The 19,616-nt window shown below is 35.9% G+C and overlaps 1 protein-coding gene and 1 pseudogene across 1 annotated transcript in view; one reads left to right on the top strand and one right to left on the bottom strand.

Annotated features, from left to right (window-relative positions):
• Positions 1 to 18,971, bottom strand: part of ZNF644 (zinc finger protein 644) — a gene marked incomplete at its 5' end in the record, with an annotated part of 58,639 nt that extends 39,668 nt beyond the window's left edge. The window contains 1 exon segment of the mRNA NM_001082613.1: positions 18,911 to 18,971. Within this exon segment, the coding sequence (NP_001076082.1) occupies positions 18,911 to 18,954 (44 nt within the window).
• Positions 10,521 to 11,264, top strand: LOC112445992 (ferritin light chain-like; annotated as a pseudogene).
• Positions 18,972 to 19,616: the final 645 nt, after the last annotated feature.

Below are 19,616 nucleotides of genomic sequence, written 5' to 3'. Positions count from 1 at the left end.
TTTCTCAATTCAATTTCTATAAAACTGATTATGTGACAGCAAAAATTATATGGAACTGCAATGAGCCAAGAAGAACAAGGTAGGAAAACTTGCCTTACTGAACATAAAGACTTGTTATAATACTATGTAAATTAAAACAGCATAGCTTTGGTGCAAGGGTAGATAAAGTAGACCAATGGAAAATGAAAAAAGAGCCCAGAAACAGACTTATACATATATGGTCATTTGATACACGAGAAAGGTAGTATTGCAGAGCAGCTGGGAAACAATCTTTTCAACAAATGGTGCTGCATAAAATACATATCCCATAAGAAAAAAAGAAAAAGTGACCTCTATACCTCATATAATACCCAGAATAAATTCCAAGTATCAGATAAATCTAAGTGCATCATAAACAATATACAAAATAATATACAATAATCAGTTCTAGGTAGAAAGTAGAAAGCAAAATAATCAAGCCTCTAGGACAATGTCCCTCAACCTCAGGACTAGTGACATTGGGGTTAAGTTAACTGTGGTGTGCATTGTAGAATATATAGCATTCTGAGGATTGCAGAATGTTTAGTAGCCGACCCACTAGACGCCTGGAGTACTCCACCCACCCAGCTGTGAAAACTAAGGTCTCTGAACACAGCCAAATGTCCTACCCAGGGCATGGAAGGTGTGGGATGAGGGTGAGGGGAATTGTCTCTATTGAGAACCAGTTCTAGAAGATAACATAAGATAATATCTTCATATTCTTGGAGCAGAGAAAGGCATCTTAATTAGACACAAGGAGCAGTGACTATACATGAAGACAATGATAAAGTGGACTATATTAAAATTAAGACCTTCCTTTCATTAAAAGGTAACATTAAGAGGGTGAAAATCAGGAAAATAGATATATCTTTCTAACAAAGGATTTATACCTAGCATATTAAAAAAAAAAAAAAAAACCTCCTAAAAACAGAAGGAAAAGAACAGAAAGTCCAACAGGAAAAAAAGGCACTCATAGAATATGTAACTCATATAAATCAGTAATGTAGAGAACTCAATAGTAACAATAATAAAAAGGAAGATATTCAAGCAGCCAATAAATTTAAGAAAAAGTACTCAATCTCATTTAGAATCACAGAAATCTATCCTACAAAAGAACTAAAATTAAAGAGGCTATTAATGCTAAGTGTTGGTGAGACTACAGAGAAATAGGAACCTTCATATTCTGTTGATGGGATAGGTAGGAACAATGACTCTGAAAACAACTCTTTTTTTATCTCCTAAATTTGAACATATATACACAAATGACCCAGCTATTCTACTGGGTATATACTACTGGTACATACCCCACATAAATGTTGCATATGTACCCCAAGAAACATTTGTAAGAATGTTCATGACGGCATTATCTAACCCAAATGTCCAACAGTAAAAAAGATGGTGATTGAACAGTATGAGGGAGCTATAGCCATATATATCTGATAACATACATGAATCTCCCAAACATAACAGAATCAAAATAATACTATATAATTCTGTTTTTATAAAACTCCAAAAACAGATTTTAAAAAAGTTATATTTTTTGAAGCCAGGTAGTGGTTACTCCAAGAAATAGGAAAGGGAGAGTGCTTGGGAAAGGAAGCATAGGAGGCTGCTGGCAGTATTCAATTTCTTGAATCTATGGTGGTCATAGTGTTTACTTTGTGATGATTCATTCAGCTGTAAACTTTGTACAGTTTCCTTTATGTATTACATTTCAATTTTAAAAAAGACATGGAGTGTGGGGAGGAATTCCCTGGCAGTCCAGTGGTTGAGACCTGGCACATTCACTGAGAGGGGCAGGGGTTGATCCCTAGTCAGGGAACTAAGATCTAGCAAGCCGCACAGTGTGGCCAAAAAATAAAAGATGTGGGGCATTATCTTTTATATGCTGTACATGCAACCCACAAAACAAATTACACAAATATTTCAGCTATTACAGTACTACATATCAATTATTTAAGAGTAAAAATCATTTCTGGAGACATCATAAACTTCTACATCTTACACTTCAAGATCCTTTGCCTAATTTAATAAAACAAATAAAATATATTAAAAAGGACTGCATGAGTTTTTAGTATGTTGCAGGAAGACAAAGTATATTTAAGTTTGTTTTCCTGTATGTGTCATTTATTTTGATCACCTAAAAAAATCTAATTTCTTAGCTTACATATGACAAAATAAAATACATGTCTTGGAAAATATTAATATTAAAGGAAAGTTGAAGATGTTTGTTTTTCTAATATTAAAAATATATTTTTATAACATTTAAACACATGGAGGTTTAAGGCAGAATATAAATAATGCTTGAGCAAAAGGAGGTTTCTATCAAAAATTTGCATGCTTCCCTCACCATCAAACTAAGACTTGGGTTGTTTTTATATTCCATGCAACATTTTAATAAAATGAAGTTTTACAACATCAATTATTATTTTATTTACAAAATAAGAATTAAACATTTATAATATTAAGTTGCTTAGTATCAAATAGAGCCCCTCTGAATTTAATCATTTAAGTGGAACTGCATACAGCACACAATCTGATTCAATTTTAAGCCAAGTAGTGCCACCAAGTGGTAGCAAATTCTTTTTTCAAAACACCACTCCGAAGCAATAGAAAATGTTATACTGGAATATAATACTGGTATGGAAAAATCAATCTTAATAAAGTAAATAAGACTGTGAAATACCTTAGTATAAAAGTTTAAAAACACAACAGGTCAATCTTTTAAGAAAAAAGTTATATGTATTACTGCAATGGTCTTACACTTTCAAACTTGTATTCTTCACAGAAAGCAAGGAACTGTGAATATAGGGCTGCAGACTTCCCTTGTTGTTGCTTCTTAAAAATTCTTATTGAAGTAGAGTTGATTTATAATGTTGTGTTAGTTTCAGGTGTATGTTGCTTGTTTTTTAATTCCATAATTTTTGAGAGACTTATATTGCCCTAGAAACTAATGAAAACACACACAGTAAAAGACCTGAAGGTTTCATCATCTGCTACCCTGTGATTCTGGACTTTCAGTCCAAACTCCCTCGCCTCCAGGTAAGGGAGTCGGGGCTGAAAGATGGATCCAAAATAATGGTGAATGATTTAATCAATCATGCCTATGTGATGCAGATTCCGTAAATACCCAAAAGGATGAGGCAGAGAGAGCTCCTGGGCTGTTGAACACATAGAGGTGCTGAGAGCAGAGCACCTAAAGCATGGAAGCTCTGTGCCCCTTTCCCACATACCTTACTCTATGCATCTTTTCCATCTGTTTGTTTCTGAGTTGTATCCTTTTATAATAATCTGGTAATCTAGAGAGTAAACAGATTTCCTAAATTCTGTGAGCCACTTTAACAAATTAATTGAAACCCAAGGAGGGGGTCATGAGAAGCTCTGATTTAGAGCCAGTTGGCTAGAAGAACAGGTAAAAACCTGGACTTGCAACTAGCATCTGAAGTCCAAGGACAGAATCGTGATAACCTCCAATCTGTAACTAAACAGGCTGCAGCACAGATGCCAACCTGGGCTTGCACCTGGCCTCTGAAGCATATGTGTGTGTGTGTGATCTCTGGGTAAATAGTGTCAGGACTGAACTGAATCGTAGAACAATAACTGGTGTCTGGAGAAATGCTCGGTGGTGTGGGGAAACCCCCTCCTCACACACTGGAATTAAGTTCAGAACTTTAATAATACTATTTTAATTTCATGAACTATTACTAGCAAAAGAAATAACTAAATTTTAGTATAAAGTTAATGTTTAAAATATCAAAGTGATAAGTGTTATGTAGTTCTTGTCCAACCCAATAATAATGCACTTAGTCCTAGACCACATCTCCTAAATGCTCTCCCTTTTCTCACTGTACCTCACCTACACTGGCCTTCTTGTTATTCCTTGACCAGGCCCAACATACTTTGCACTTAGCACTTAATGTTCTCTGCCTGAAGTTCTTCCTCCAAATGTATGTGTAAATCCATTTCTTCAGTTCCGGTCATCTCCTTCTCAGTTCTTAGATCCATCCTTAATAACACAGCACTCTTAGTCACTCTTTATCCCCTTATCTAATTTTACTTTTCTTCACAATACTTGGGGCTTTCCTGATAGATCAGTTGGTAAAGAATCCTCCTGCAATGCAGGAGACCCCGGTTTGATTCCTGGGCTGCCCATTCCAGTATTCTTGGGCTTCCCTTGTGGCTCGTAAAGAATCCGGCTGCAATGTGGGAGACCTGGGTTTGATCCCTGGGTTGGAAAGAGCCCCTGGAGAAGGGAAAGGCTACCCACTCTAGTATTCTGGCCTGGAGAATTCCAGAGACTGTATAGTCCATGGGGTCACACAGTCGGCCACGACTGAGCGACTTTCACTTCATACTTCTTCATACATACGTCACAATACTTACAAATACCTGAAAGATTATATAGTTATTTGACCATCTGTTTCCTCTTCCCCACTGAGGGTAGAGGCTAATGTTTTGTTCACTTAATACACCCCTGGCATCTAAAACAGTCCTTGAAGTGACTACTTTGTGGTCTACCATAAGCAGAATTTTACAAAATTAATGCATCTGTGCCTTCTAATTGGACTTGTTGGTTCATTTCTAACCAATTCTTCACACATATAGGCAAAATGATCTTTTCAAGCTTCTTACTCTTCTGTGGAACATGTCATTTTCCTCTCTACCAGGACATAGTCCCAAATCTTTAACAGCTAAAATGGCTACACTGGGTCCTGCCTACGTTTCCAGTTTTGTCACACATTTTCCTCGTAACAGTTCTTAGGGATTCAACCACACTGGCCCTCTCAAATTTCCCAATATCTTCCTTCTCATCACAGGACCTCTGCAGATGCAGTTTCTTTGGTCTTGAATTCTCTGCTCTCCCCCACCAAGCATGCTTTCACATAAATTTAATTAACTTTAGCTCATAATCTTCTTTCAGATCAAAGCTCTAAATATCACTTACTCTAGGAAGTTTTCCTCAAACACTCTATATGTCAAGTTCCTTTATCATATGCTTTTGAAGAACTGATCCTTTCAGAGCACTAATGTCTTTCAAATATTCTATTGATTACGGTATAGCACCCACTGAACTGAGGCAAGAGAATGTGCATCATGCCTTCTGCTATATATGCTGTGTTTTTAAACATTGAGAAGGTGCGTGAATACTGATAAAGGGGTACAGACAAAGCAAGCTAACTATAAGTGAACAATAAAGTCAGCAATCAACAAATTTTGGAAATTAAAGCAAATTTTCTTTTTATTAACTTCAATTGTCTTCTCTAGTCATATTGCATGTGTCTAGGTAGACTCTCCCTGGTCATCACTGTGTACACAAAAGATAAAAAGCTTACTGAATATTTCTACTAACAATTCTACCGTTTCAATTAAACATGAATAATATAAATCTCCACAACATATACTGCCCTATCATTAGCTTTCAGGTGCCTAAATAGTAACTATCTCTGGATTGAATTGTATAAATTTGGCATATAGTACAAACATTTACTGTTTCCTTATGACAATATCATAAATGGTAATAGGGCAAAATGCACTTTTAAAACAAATTTATATCATAAATGATATAAAAGACTACAACTCTCTCCCAGATTAAAGTACTTTGTTCTAAGTCCTTTAATATACCTCTCAGATGACACAGGTGCATACCTATCTACCTCAGATAACTGCAAGGTACCTATCTGACTTGATGCCTTACATCTTTTTATTACACTCTAAGAGAATGGTTAAAAATTCATTTAAAAAATCCAAGTAATTTCACTTAACTCTTTAATTCAGTTATAAAAGAGAACATTTGGAACTTACTGTTATAGACTAAATTACATCTCCACTCCACCTTCCTCTGTCATATACTGGAAGCCTTAAGCCCCAATATCTCAGAATTTAGCCATATTTGGAGACAAGACCTTTAAAGAGGTAAGTAAGTTTAAAAGAGGTAACAAGGGTAGCCCTTAATTTAATCTGGTGGTGTCTTTATGAAGAAAGATTAGGACGCACAGAAAGACATCAAAAATGTACTGGACACAGGAAAACAAAAAGGAATCCCTAAAAAACTGTTCTTATGTAAACCATAAGGCAAGGGAAGAAAGAATAACAACAACCTGAGAAAACATATCAAAAATTACTTCACATGTAAATAATCTATCAGTCAAAAGAAAAGAAAATGACAGATTAAAAGAACCACAACACTACTATATGCAGCTTATAAGAAACTCATTTCAAATTCAATGACATAAGTAGGCTGAAAATATGCCATGCGAACATTAATAGCTGGTAAAATAGTATCAGAACAAAGAAAATTACCAGTGATCAAGAAAACACTAAATAATAATAAAAGGATCCACCAGGAAGACAATGATCCTAAATGTGTATATACCAAACAACAGAACCTTGAAATACACTAAACAAAAACTGATAGGCAGGAAAAGGACAATCCGTAATTGTTGTAGAGACTTTTAACACTCTTCTCCCACAACTGATACAACCGCTAAAAAGAAAATCAGCAAGAATAAAAAAACTCTGAACACAATCAACAAGTAGGATCTAACTGACACACTTAAAACACTACCAAGCAACAGAGAAATACATATTTTATCCAAGTGGCTATAAACCATTTATGAAAATAGACAATATCTTCAGCAATAAAATAAACCTGAACAAATTTAAGACTGGTAATCAAACTAGAAATTGGTTCTAGAAAAATAAAAGGAAAATCCCAAATAACTGAAAACTAAACAAAATACTTCTAAATAATCCATGGCTCAAAAATTCTCAAAAAAAATTTTTAAAAGGAGAACTTAATGAGAATAGAACTTGCCAAAATATGAGATGCAGCTAAAGCAATGCTGAAAGAGATATTTAAATTTATACCATGAACTGACAAATTTTAAAAGAAAAAGGACAGAAATATAAATCCAAAGCAAGCAAAAAGAAGGAAACAATAAATATAACAGCAGAAATAAATGAAACTGAAAACAGAAAAATCACTGAAACAAAAAGCTAGTTATACGAAAAAAATCAATAAAATTAACAAATTTCCAGCAAGAATGATGAAGATTTTTAAAAAACAAAAATGATCAATTTAATAATGAAACAGGAGATAACACCATATACCCTACAGACACTATAACAATTAATAAGGGCATACCAGCATATTAAAAAGCAGAGACATTACTTTGTCAACAAAGGTCCATCTAGTCAAGGCTATGGTTTTTCCAGTTGTCATGTACGGATGTGAGAGTTGGACTATGAAGAGGGCTGAGCACAGAAGAATTGGTGCTTTTGAACTGTGGTGTTGGAGAAGACTCTTGAGAGTCCCTTGGACTGCAAGGAGATCCAACCAGTCCATCCTAAAGGAGACCAGTCCTGGGTGTTCATTGAAAGGACTGATGTTGAAGCTGAAACTCCAATACTTTGGCCACCTGATGCGAAGAGCTGACTCATTTGAAAAGACCCTGATGCTGGGAAAGATTGAAGGCAGGAGGAGAAGGGGACGACAGAGGATGAGATGGTTGGATGGCATCACCAACTCAATGGACATGTGTTTGGGTGGACTCCGGGGGTTGGTGACGGACAGGGAGGCCTGGAGTGCTGCGGTTCATGGGGTGGCAAAGAGTCAAACATGACTGAATGACTGAACTGAAATGATGAAGAACTTTACAAAATTAACTTTAACAATTTGATGAAATAAGTCTATTATCTTGAAAAAACAACATACCATAACTCATTCAATATGAAATTAATTTTAAATAGCCCAATAGCTATTAAGGGCATTGCATTTAAACTGTAAAACTCCCCAAAAAGAAACCTCTAGGCCAAGAAGATTTCACTGGAGACTTCCAAACTGGAAAATTAGTTTAAATAACACTAGAGACTTCCAAATTGGAAATTTATTTTAAATAACATGAGCATATCAACTGAAAACCTGACACTCATTCATGGTAAGAATTTTCAGCAGGTGGAATAAAGGGAAACTACTTCAATTTGAAAAAGAGCATCTAAGAACACCTACAGCTAACATATATTTAATGGTACAAAGCCTGAAGGCTTTCCTTCTAAAATCTTCTAAACCAAGAATGTCCAATCTTACCACTCTAATTCTACATATCTACTGGAGTTCTAACCACTGCAAAAAGGCAAGAAAAGGAAACAAAAGCATATACATTGGAAAGGAAAAAATAAAACTGTCCCTATTTGCACGTAACACCTCAATGCCTACACAAAAAATTTCAAGAAGTAGACAAAAAAAACTTGTGGAACTAAGAAGTGAGAATAGTGAGGTCACAGAATACAAGATTAAACACACACAAATCAATTGCAGGGTGTTAGTTAAAATGGAGTGATGGCTAATTTTACGTCAACTTGGCTGGGCCATAGTGTCCAAATATGTGGTCAAACATCATTCAGGAAACTTCAGTGAAGGTTTTATATATGAAATTCACATTTAAATTGCTATACTCTGAACAGATTATCTTCCATAATATGAGTGTTTCTCATCTAATCAGGTGAAGGCCTGGATAGAATGAAAAACTGACTTCCCTTGGGCACTAGGGAATTCTACAGCACACGGCCTTTAGACTTGAGCTCCAACATCTGCTCTTTCCCAAGTCTTTAGCCTGAAAGTCTTCAGATGTGAATCGTAACATTAGCGCTTCCCTGGGTGTCCAGCCTGCTAGCCTACCTTATAGACTTTGGACTTCCAGCCTCATTTTCAAATGAGCTAATTTCTTGAAATAAATCTCTTTCCATACACACACACACACACGCAGACTCTCTCTCTCTCTCTCCTGGTTCTGTTTCTCTGGAGAACTCTGATGAATACAGTAAGGAAATTCAACTCTGACAAATACAGTAAAGCAATTCAAGGGCCTGTCCTTTCAAAGAAAGATCAGAAGGAAAAATAAAATAAAATAAAAAACCCAAACTGTCAGAAACAACTTTTTCCAAGCTCTGGAAAACAGTAAATGGACTGAAGCAACAAAGTGAATGCTGAATCAAGAAAAACCAATTTTAAAATGGTAGGAGATGGAGAAGGAAATGGCAAACCACTCCAGTATTCTTGCCTGGAAAATTCCATAGACAGAGGAGCCTGGTGGGTTACAGTCCATGGGGTCGCAGAGTCGGACACAACTGAGCTCACAAGCACAGATGGAGCATATCTGATACTGTAAGTTAGCTCTATGAACTTGCAGTACATCCTCTTCTAGCTCAGAGACATATCCAGAATTCTATTCTGTTAAAAAAAAAACAATGCTCCCAAATATCTATCTTTAGGATGACAAAGATAAAATAATGGCTCCTCAAACTCAACTGATCAATTGATTTTTAAATTAGGATTTTAATTTAAAATTAAAATCAATTATAAATTTAAAATTGAGAATAAAAATGACTTTAAAAAAATGGTAGGAGAGCTTTGTGACATTTAAACTTAGCTTAGCTCAAACCTCTTGCACAGCTAAAGTCAAAAAGACATTACTCAGCATTACTGTTCTGAGGACCTGGTTCTCCAAAGAACAGAGCAGACCTTGTTCCAAAAGAGTATGTATATTTGCTTTGGCCAGTCCAAGGGTTGGATAAAAGACTGAGGAAATGTCCATCTTTGTTTCATCTAACTCAAAAATGCCTCAAAACAGAAAAGCAGCAAATCAGAGGATGTTAGAAAGATTGGGAGGAAAAGCTGAAAAGAAATACATTGGTGAAGAGGGCTGTGAAAAGTCTGTGTATAAAGCTGGGAATCCAGAAACTCATGCCAATGCCTAGAGCAGAATGCCAGTTCAGAAAAGACCTGAAAAAACCCTAAGCTTCCACCTCTAGCTAGTCTTCAAGTTCAATGGGAACAAGAAGTGAAGGCTAATGCAGAGTTATAAGTAACCTGGCTAAGAACTTTATCTAAAAGTCAATCTGCAATGACTAGAAAAAGTTTTATCTTCTTACATTTTTTTCTCTATTTTATTTTTTTCTCTTTTCTTGGTTCCAGGCATTTTAAGGAAATTTTTGCTGGACCAGCAGGTGACCACAAACTAAAGGAACAGTGACTTCAGAGACACATGACAAAAATACAGTTAAAAATTTTAGAGAAACGATATAAATCAAATTAAACAACAACAAGAAGCCATGAGAGTAAGGAACCTGATTTCTAGAGCTACAACATTATGTTATTTCAAAAGTCCAACTTTCAAGAAAAAAATTACAAGGCATGTTAAAGAAACGAGAAAGTATGTCCCATTCAGAGGGAAAAAAAATCAATAGCAATTGTTTATGAAGGAACTTATTGGACAAAGTTTTTAAATTGGCAGTTGTAAACATGCTCAAAAAGATCAAAGAAATCATGGTGAAAGAACTAAAGGAAACCAGAACAGTGTGTCAATACAGAAAATATCAATAAAGAGAAATAAATAAAATACTTATAAAAAGGAACTAAACAGGAAGTGCACTCAGCAGTCCTGTGGATCTGTCTCATTTTAACAGTGCTTGGACAGAGCAGACCCAGGGATGCTCCTGTGCTCCAGCCTCTGACCACCCTCTAACCACTTTTCCATGTGTAACCTTCAGAAGCTGTCCACAATCACCATGACCAGCCACCATTTTTTGAGCTTAACGCCTTATCACCAATCAACCATGAGTTCCCAGATTCATCAGAATTATTTCACTGCGGTGGAGTCTGCCTTCAACTGCCTGGTCAACATGCATCTGTGAGCCTCCTACAATTACCTCTCTCTGGGCTTCTATTTCGACTAAGAGGATATGGCTCTGAAGGGTGTGGGCCACATTTTTCGCAAATTGGCCAAGGAGAAGTGGGAGTTCATGGAGCATCTCTTGAAAAGGTAAAACCAGCATGGCAGTTTCACCCTCTTTCTGGACTTGCAGAAGCCATTTCCAGATAAGTAGGGTAAAACCCAGGGCACTATGGAAGCCACACTTCTCATAGAAAAGAACCTGAACTAGGCCCTTTTGTATCTACGTGGCCTGGGTTCTGCCCGCACAAACCCCCACATCTGTGACCTCCTGGAGAACCACTCCCTAGATGAGGAGGTGAAACTCATCAAGAAGATAGGTGACCCCTTGACCAACCTCTGCAGGCTGGCTGGTCCCCAGGCTGGGTTGGGTGAATATCTCTTTGAAAGGCTCACTCTCAAGCATGACTAGAAGCCTCTACAGCCCAGTGGCCTCTGAGGAGTTTCCCTCATATCAGGGCTGCCTGAAGGCCCTCTCTGCAGCCATTAGGCAACATTTTAACACCCTGGAGCCCTCTCAAGCCTTGGACCAAATGGAAACAATAAAGCTTTTTGCAGCAGGGGGGGGGGGGGGGGGGAACTAAACCAAAATTCTAGGGCTAAACAATGATTAAATTGAAAAATTCACTAGTGGGCTTTCAAAAGTAGATTTGAGCAAGCAGAATAAACATTCAGTGAATGTGAAAGTAGGTCAACTGAAATTATGCAGTCTGAGAAGTAGAAAAAAGAATAAAGAGAAATGAACTGCAGTTAAGAGACCCATGGACACTGCCAAGTATATCAACACATTTATAATGAGAGACAAAGAAGTAGATGAGACAAGAGGCAGAAAGAATATTTCAAAAATTAATGGCCATAAACATACAAAACCTGAGAAGCAATGAATTTAATCAAACAATAAACTCAACAAAATCCAAACAGGATAAATACAGAGATCTAGACAAAGTCATATTAACATAATACTGTCAAAATCCAAAGACAAGGAATGAATAATAAAAGCAGCATGGAGAGGCAGGGGTCATATACAAGAGGCCTATATTAAGATTAGAAGGTAATTCCTCATCAGAAACTATGGAAGCCAGAAAGCAATGACATGATATTTACAAAGTGCTGAAAGAAAATACTTGTCAATCAAGAATTCTATCCCTAGCAAAATTATACTTCAAAATTGAAAGAGGAAGTAAGACAGTTCAAGATTAAAAGCTGAGAAAGTTCATCACTGTTAGATCTACCCTATGAGATATGTTAAAGGGAGTCTTACTTAACTTCTGGATTAAGAATGTCACACACAAACACTAATTGATTATTCAACAAACATTTATTGAGTTCCTCTGTGCTAAGAGCTGCTACAGATGGTGAGTATACAATGGTGAACGAAGTAGGCAAAGTCCTACTGTGACATATACTTTTTTCCTTAACAATTTGTTGAATCACAATTAACCTAAAGACTTCATGACCATTTTAACCTAAACTGTTACACAGGCAGGAAAATACTTACATTATCAAATATCAGAATTCACATTTATATATTAGACACTATTAATGGAAACCCAAGATTCAACATGTTTAATATATCCTTAGGCTGTTCAAGTATCTTTGGTAAGACTATTGCAATCAACAGTATGATTAATTGTTCATTAATGATATTAAATCTTGTTTAATTAAGAATAAGCACAGATCAGAATCTCTAATAAAAAATCTCTAATAAAAATACAGAGCAAGTCATTTTCAAAAAATTTTAGGTCAACTGAAATATTTCATATACAAAGATGCTTTGCAGAGCTATCTTACAAAGAGATATCAAAATAAAAAATTAATTTGTGAAATATTATGAAAATTTAATGCTGATGACTCTCAGATCTCTTTAAGTTACAGGCCACTTGTAACTAACTGCCACATGACATTTCCACTCAAATGTCTTGAGCTACTTAATGCTCTTCAGGCTCAATATAGCTAAAATTTCACTCTTGTTCTTTATAAACCTGCTTCGTCTCTACAGTTCCTATCTGTGAATATTGTACTACTGCCAGGCCAGAAACATAGATACTATCCTCAACTCTTTCCTTACTCTCCCACCACCAAAATTTCATTACAACTAAACACCAAAGTTGACTTATTTTCTCCTCTAAATCTCTCTCAAATCGAATTACATCTTTTCCATTACCACCACTCTAAAGACAGGCCAGCAGTCTCCCCCTGCAAACTGGTCATTCTGATTCCAATCTAGTTTCTTCACTAATTTGTTCTCCATTTTAATTCTCCATATTTCAAAAACCCAGATCTGACCACAGCACTTCCTCATACTTAAACTCCTTGAATAGGAGTCTGCTAATCCAAATTCCTTAAAGTGATTTGTAATACCCTCAATAAAATAGCTCATGTGATGCATATATGAAAAAATGTCCACGATGTATCGGTAAACAGTCAGAAAATAATGCAGAATACATACCAGCCATTTTTAGTATGGGGAGTATGGTGCTGAATGACAGGAGAGTTTAACTTCTTATTTTAAGCATTGCTCTACTATCTGTTCACACATATAAGCAAATGTGGCTTTTATATACAAAATAAAGCTCTGAAAATACTAAATGTTACTTGCAATTTATCTGGAAAAGGTCTGATGTATATTATGCAATCTTATTTAGAATGAGAAACAATTTTATTAATTAAAAAGTTTTCTTTTCCACAGTACAACAATGGGAAGCACATCTACAGTGCTACTAAAGAAAGGAAGCACAGAAAGGTTAGTAACAGAAATAAAGCTAATATAAGACATTCATAAAGAACTTTAAATCTATGGATTCAAGAATTATGCAAAATGAAAAAGCTTAGCACTATCTGACTGTGTTAAATATTGAAGTACAAAATGAAAAGGAAGAGTCTGAACCTGAGGTATACCTATCAGCCTCTGAGAAGAAAAGCTGGTCTAATACCTCTAGAGACACATAAATCAAGCAATCTCAAGAGTAAACTTTTATCAATAACAAAACTAAACATACTTCACATCCAGGGTGAAATAAAAGAAACAGCCAAGGTTCTACATTCAATAAGAATCTGTGTCTAAGAAAAATTCTTACAGGTAAGAAGACAGAAGGAACAGCATGAGATGGGGTCAATGCCCAACCCTGTGTTCAAGCTTAATGGCAGAAGCTGCAGAAAGAGAAAGCAACAAATTGATCCCAGTGGGGGAGAACCTCTCCTTCCTTTGGACTTGCTAGAAGGCAATGAAGCTTCAGGCATAATAACCCCCCAGGTGACTATGATAGCCAACCCAACTAGCCCAATTTCAAACCTCAATTAAGAAAACTAATGCAAAATGCTTTAAATTTTTTTACAGTTTTATTTAAGAAAATAAAATGTTTATATAAATTACCAAATATAATGATAAGACAAAATCTTTAAAAATACTTCTCAGCAAATAACAAGCTTCCTAAGCCACAGGAATCAATAATGTTATTACAATTCCAGACTATGATTCAATTTTTTTCCTCCTCTCCAGTAGTTTTTTACCCTCAGGAACATGAGGAAAACTTTTCTTCACTTCTTAAAGATGTGATCAGGATTTCTAATCTTCTATTTGTATTAGTCTATCTAGCAGAAACTCACAAAGAAAACATTAGTAGCAAACACTCCAATTTCCATAACATGTATTAATGCCTTTATTTGGAAAGAGTAATCAAAATCAACAATGACACTCAATATTCCTTAACATCTCGACTAAGAACATTATTAGCCATTTTATTCCAACTGGACTGAATGGAGACTAGGAGAATATTTTATTTCTCTTTCCAAAATGTCTTTCTTCAGATTGCCTTCATTGACTCCTTCTTACAGTCTAACAGCAACTGAAGTGCAATGCCCCCATCCCATTCCAGCCAGTACTCTGAACCCTTATTTGTTAGAGAGAGAACTCTACTGGCTGTTCTGTGAGTAACAAATCACTAAGTTCACATAGCATTCTGACACTGCACTACTAAGATAAATAAGATATAGATGGTTCAGTTCACTTCAGTTCAGTCGCTCAGTCGTGTCCAACTCTCTGCGACCCCATGAATCGCAGCACGCCAGGCCTCCTTGTCCATCACCAACTCCCGGAGACTACTCAACCTCATGTCCATAAAGTCGGTAATGCCATCCAGCCATCTCATCCTCTGTCATCCCCTTCTCCTCCTGACCCCAATCCCTCCCAGCATCAGGGCCTTTTCCAAAGAGTCAACTCTTCGCATGAGGTGGCCAAAGTATTGGAGTTTCAGCTTTAGCATCAGTCCTTCCAATGAACACCTAGGAGTGATCTCCTTTAGAATGGACTGGTTGGATCTCCTTGCAGTCCAAGGGGCTCTCAAGAGTCTTCTCCAACACCACAGTTCAAAAGCATCAGTTCTTCAGCACTCAGCTTTCTTCACAGTCCAACTCTCACATCCATACATGACCACTGGAAAAACCATAGCCTTGACTAGACGGACCTTTGTTGGCAAAATAATGTCTCTGCTTTTCAATATGCTATCTAGGTTGGTCATAACTTTCCTTCCAAGGAGCAAGCGTCTTTTAATTTCATGGCTGCAATCACCATCTGCAGTGATTTTGGAGCCCAGAAAAATAAAGTCTGACACTGTTTCCACTGTTTCCCCGTCTATTTCTCATGAAGTGATGGGACCAGATGCCATGATCTTCGTTTTCTGAATGTTGAGCTTTAAGCCAACTTTTTCACTCTCCTCTTTCACTTTCATCAAGAGGCTTTTTAGTTCCTCTTCACTTTCTGCCATAAGAGTGGTGTCATCTGCATATCTGAGGTTATTGAGATTTCTCCCGGCAATCTTGATTCCAGCTTGTACTTCATTCAGCCCAGCATTTCTCATGATGTACTCTGCATATAAGTTAAACAAGCAGGGTGACAATATACAGCCTTGACGTACTCCTTTTCCTATTTGGAACCAGTCTGTTCCATGTCCAGTTCTAACTGTTGCTTCCTGACCCGCATATAGGTTTCTCAAGAGGCAGGTCAGGTGGTCTGCTATGCCCATCTCTTTCAGAATTTTCCACAGTTTCTTGTGATCCACACAGTCAAAAGGTTTGACATATTCAATAAAGCAGAAATAGATGTTTCTCTGGAACTCTCTTGCTTTTTCGATGATCCAACGGATGTTGGCAATTTGATCTCTGGTTCCTCCTAAAACCAGCTTGAACCTCTGGAACTTCACGGTTCACGTATTGCTGAAGCCTGGCTTGGAGAATTTTGAGCATTAATTTATTATCATGTAAGATGAGTGCAACTGTGTGGTAGTTTGAGCATTCTTTGGCATTGCCTTTGGGATTGGAATGAAGACTGACCTTTTCCAGTCCTGTTGCCACTGCTGAGTTTTACAAATGTGCTAGCATATTGAGCGTAGCATTTTCATAGCATCATCTTTCAGGATTTGAAATAGCTCAACTGGAATTCCATCACCTCCACTAGCTTTGTTCGCAGTGATGCTTTCTAAGGCCTATTTGACTTCACATTCTAGGATGTCTGGCTCTAGGTTAGTGATTACACCATCATGATTATCTGGGTCATGAAGATCTTTTTTGTACAGTTCTTCTGTGTGTTCTTGCCACTTCTTTTTAGTATCTTCTGCTTCTGTTAGGTCCATACCATTTCTGTACTTTATCGAGCCCATCTTTGCATGAAATGTTCCCTTGGTATCTCTAATTTTCTTGAAGAGATCTCTAGTCTTTTCCATTCTGTTGTTTTCCTCTATTTCTTTGCATTGATCGCTGAGGAAGGCTTTCTTATCTCTCCTTGCTATTTGAAACTCTGCATTCAGACGCTTATATCTTTTCTTTTCTCCTTTGCTTTTCGCTTCTCTTTTCACAGCTATTTGTAAGACCTCCTCAGACAGCCATTTTCCTTTTTTGCATTCCTTTTCCATGGAGATGGTCTTGACCCTCAAAGAACTCACAGTCTAGTAAAGAAAACAGACTACTGTGGAATGGACAGGTCTGGCTCAAACGACAAGATGATGCTTGAGATGAACTATTTCAAAAGATAAGCTGACAACCAGGAGAAAATATATTGACAGTTGGGGAGACAAGAGGGTGGGGGAACAATGACAACATATACATGGAACTAAAACTAAGAATATAAACATCATGCTTAGTTTATTCAGATAATTCTAGAATAGCTGCAATGAGATAATTATATAACATGTTATGAGTTTACATTTTACTGTGCAGGTGATGGGGGACAAAGAAGGAGACAACTAGCGGAAAGAAAGCAATGCAGAAAGTTGGCAAGTGAGGTCAGAGACATGGAGAATACAAGAAACAAAATTATAGAGAAAACCTAAATTTATGTTAACACAATAGAATATTACTTAGCAATAAAAAATAATAAACTGCTAATGCAACAATATGGATGAAACATTTGTGTTAAATGAAAACAGCCAGGTATAGGAGTATATATTATATAATTCTATGTACATAAAATTCAAAAACAGGCAAAACTAGGCTATGCTGACAGAATTTAGAAAGATGCTCACCTTGGGGGAAAGGCTACTGGATTGGAAAGGAAAGAGCACGAGGAACTTTCTGAGACAATGAGTGTTCAACATCTTAAACTACACAGTGGTTATACATGTAAAAAACTTATTTAGCTCTATACTTTAAATTTTCCACATTTTACCATACATGATCTAATAAAAATGTAAATTATACCTTAACAAAAAAGAAAATGCATATGTAATTGTGCTGGAATAAAATGGTGGTGCAGTGGTAAAGAATCCGCCTGCCAATACAGGAGACACAGGAGACTTGGATTCAGTGCCTGGGTGAGGAAGATCCTCTGCAGGAGGAAATGTCAACCTACTCCAATATTCTTGCTGGAAAATTCCATGGACAGAGGAGCCTGACAGGCTACAGTCCATGGAACCACAAACAGTCAACATGACTGAGCAACTGAGCACACACAAAACCAGAGTTAGTTAAAACCAGTGTCATCCCATGAGCAATATCTAACTTGTAAGAAATCAGAATAAACACCCTAATAAACACTGTATTCAACTAACTTCAGAAAGATATACAGGCAAATGTTCCTTATAATAAATGCTGTGAAAATAGTTTCTTAAAAAAAAAAAGGAAATAGTTCACTATTAACCAAAAAATTAAAGTTTTATAGACATCAGTATCTACCTTATAAGATGTACTGTAAAGACTAATAAGGCATGAGAAGCACTTAATATAGTAAGTATTCTCCAAATTACCACTATTATTATAGCATAATACCAATAAAATGGAAACGTCCCTTCAAATTATGACTAAACCACTAATTGAGAATACACTATTTAACTGCACATTACTCAACTACAGCACTTCTCATCCTAGGCTTTTTTTTTAAACCACTGAGATCAGCAAGGTTTTGACAGCTGAAACATCTAGTTAGATTCAGAAAGACCTGAGTTAATTTTAATGTAATCAAAGTATTCTTTTTCATCTGTTTATATCCTGAAGCCATGTTTACTTACCAACAGATTAGTAAATGCATCCTTTTAACATCTTAATTTATATTATTAAAAAAGCAATCTTTCACATATCAGACCAAAAGTACATGATCACAATTCAATTCTAAAGTTGACAGTCTTAAAAAATTAAAATATGAATGCTAAATCAGAAGTTATTCAGTAGAAATACAAAAAATATTAAAACAATCATTTATAACTCTGAACATTACATTAATGTAAGTCATAATTTGACAAATTTAAATAACTGTGGAAGTGTTCTGTTAATGGAAATAAGAAAGTAAATTTTACAAAAGCAAAGATGACTCAAGAAGTTTAAGAAGGGAACACGGAAGAAATCTAAGCAAATGTCTTATTGAGCTGGATTCCAAGTAGCTAAACCAAATATCAACTGATTTTCAAACATGTTTAAGGGTCACTGGAAACCGCATACTTAAGTTAATCACAATATAAAAGGAGGAAAATTAAGAATGTAGTTCTACTATTTGACAGCTGTGTTTTTACTTCCATCAAATCAAACGGACCAAGTGAATCAAAAAGCTGTTTCTTTGTATTTCAAAATTTTATTTAAAGACTCATTGCCTTGGATTTGGAGGTATGCTTTTTAAACATAAATTTTTGTATTATTCCTATTTTGATTTGTAATATTTAACAAAGTCATCTTCTACTTACCTAGATTTTGTCTTATTAACATCTCGCTGCAAGAACAATCTCATTCGAAATTAAATCAAACCTGAAAGAATACATGTAAAGGCAATCATTTAGTTTTTCTGCTTCAGGTATGAATAATTATATCTATGATATACTATTTTTTAAATTAGCAACCATAAATTAAATTATTACAGTAACTTTCAAGAAACTATTGCCAGCTACCTTTGAGGAATAATTATCTATTCAACTGAGAAACAAACTTCTTAGTGCTGTTTCCATTAATATTAATAGTATGGCAAATAATTAAAATATTTCTGAATAAAACACACACTTCTATGTCAATGCTTATCTAATATTACATACATGCCAAAAATACACCAAAAAGTTTTAGAGATGTCATTAAAGTATATATTAATAGTGGCCATAATAATGGCTAACATTGATTAAACATTTACTAAATGCCAGGGAAGATAATTGTAGAGAACAGTGAATACTGATACACTCTTGCTTCCTCAATTTAACCTTCAATCCAGTATAATGTGACCTTCAGTCTAACACTCCACTGAAAATTTACTTGTCAAAAATCTACCTACCCCTAAGTTTATCACACTCCACAAATTCTGAAACTTAATATATACTACTCTGAATTCTACACTTCAGCTCTCACCCTTCCTGAAAATCAGCTTGTTACTCTTCTGAATTTTTATTCTGTCACCACCACAACTAC

Source organism: Bos taurus, chromosome 3 (assembly GCF_002263795.3).
Source record: "Bos taurus isolate L1 Dominette 01449 registration number 42190680 breed Hereford chromosome 3, ARS-UCD2.0, whole genome shotgun sequence".
Taxonomy (NCBI): domain Eukaryota; kingdom Metazoa; phylum Chordata; class Mammalia; order Artiodactyla; family Bovidae; genus Bos; species Bos taurus.
This window is presented reverse-complemented; position numbering and strand designations above follow the sequence as displayed.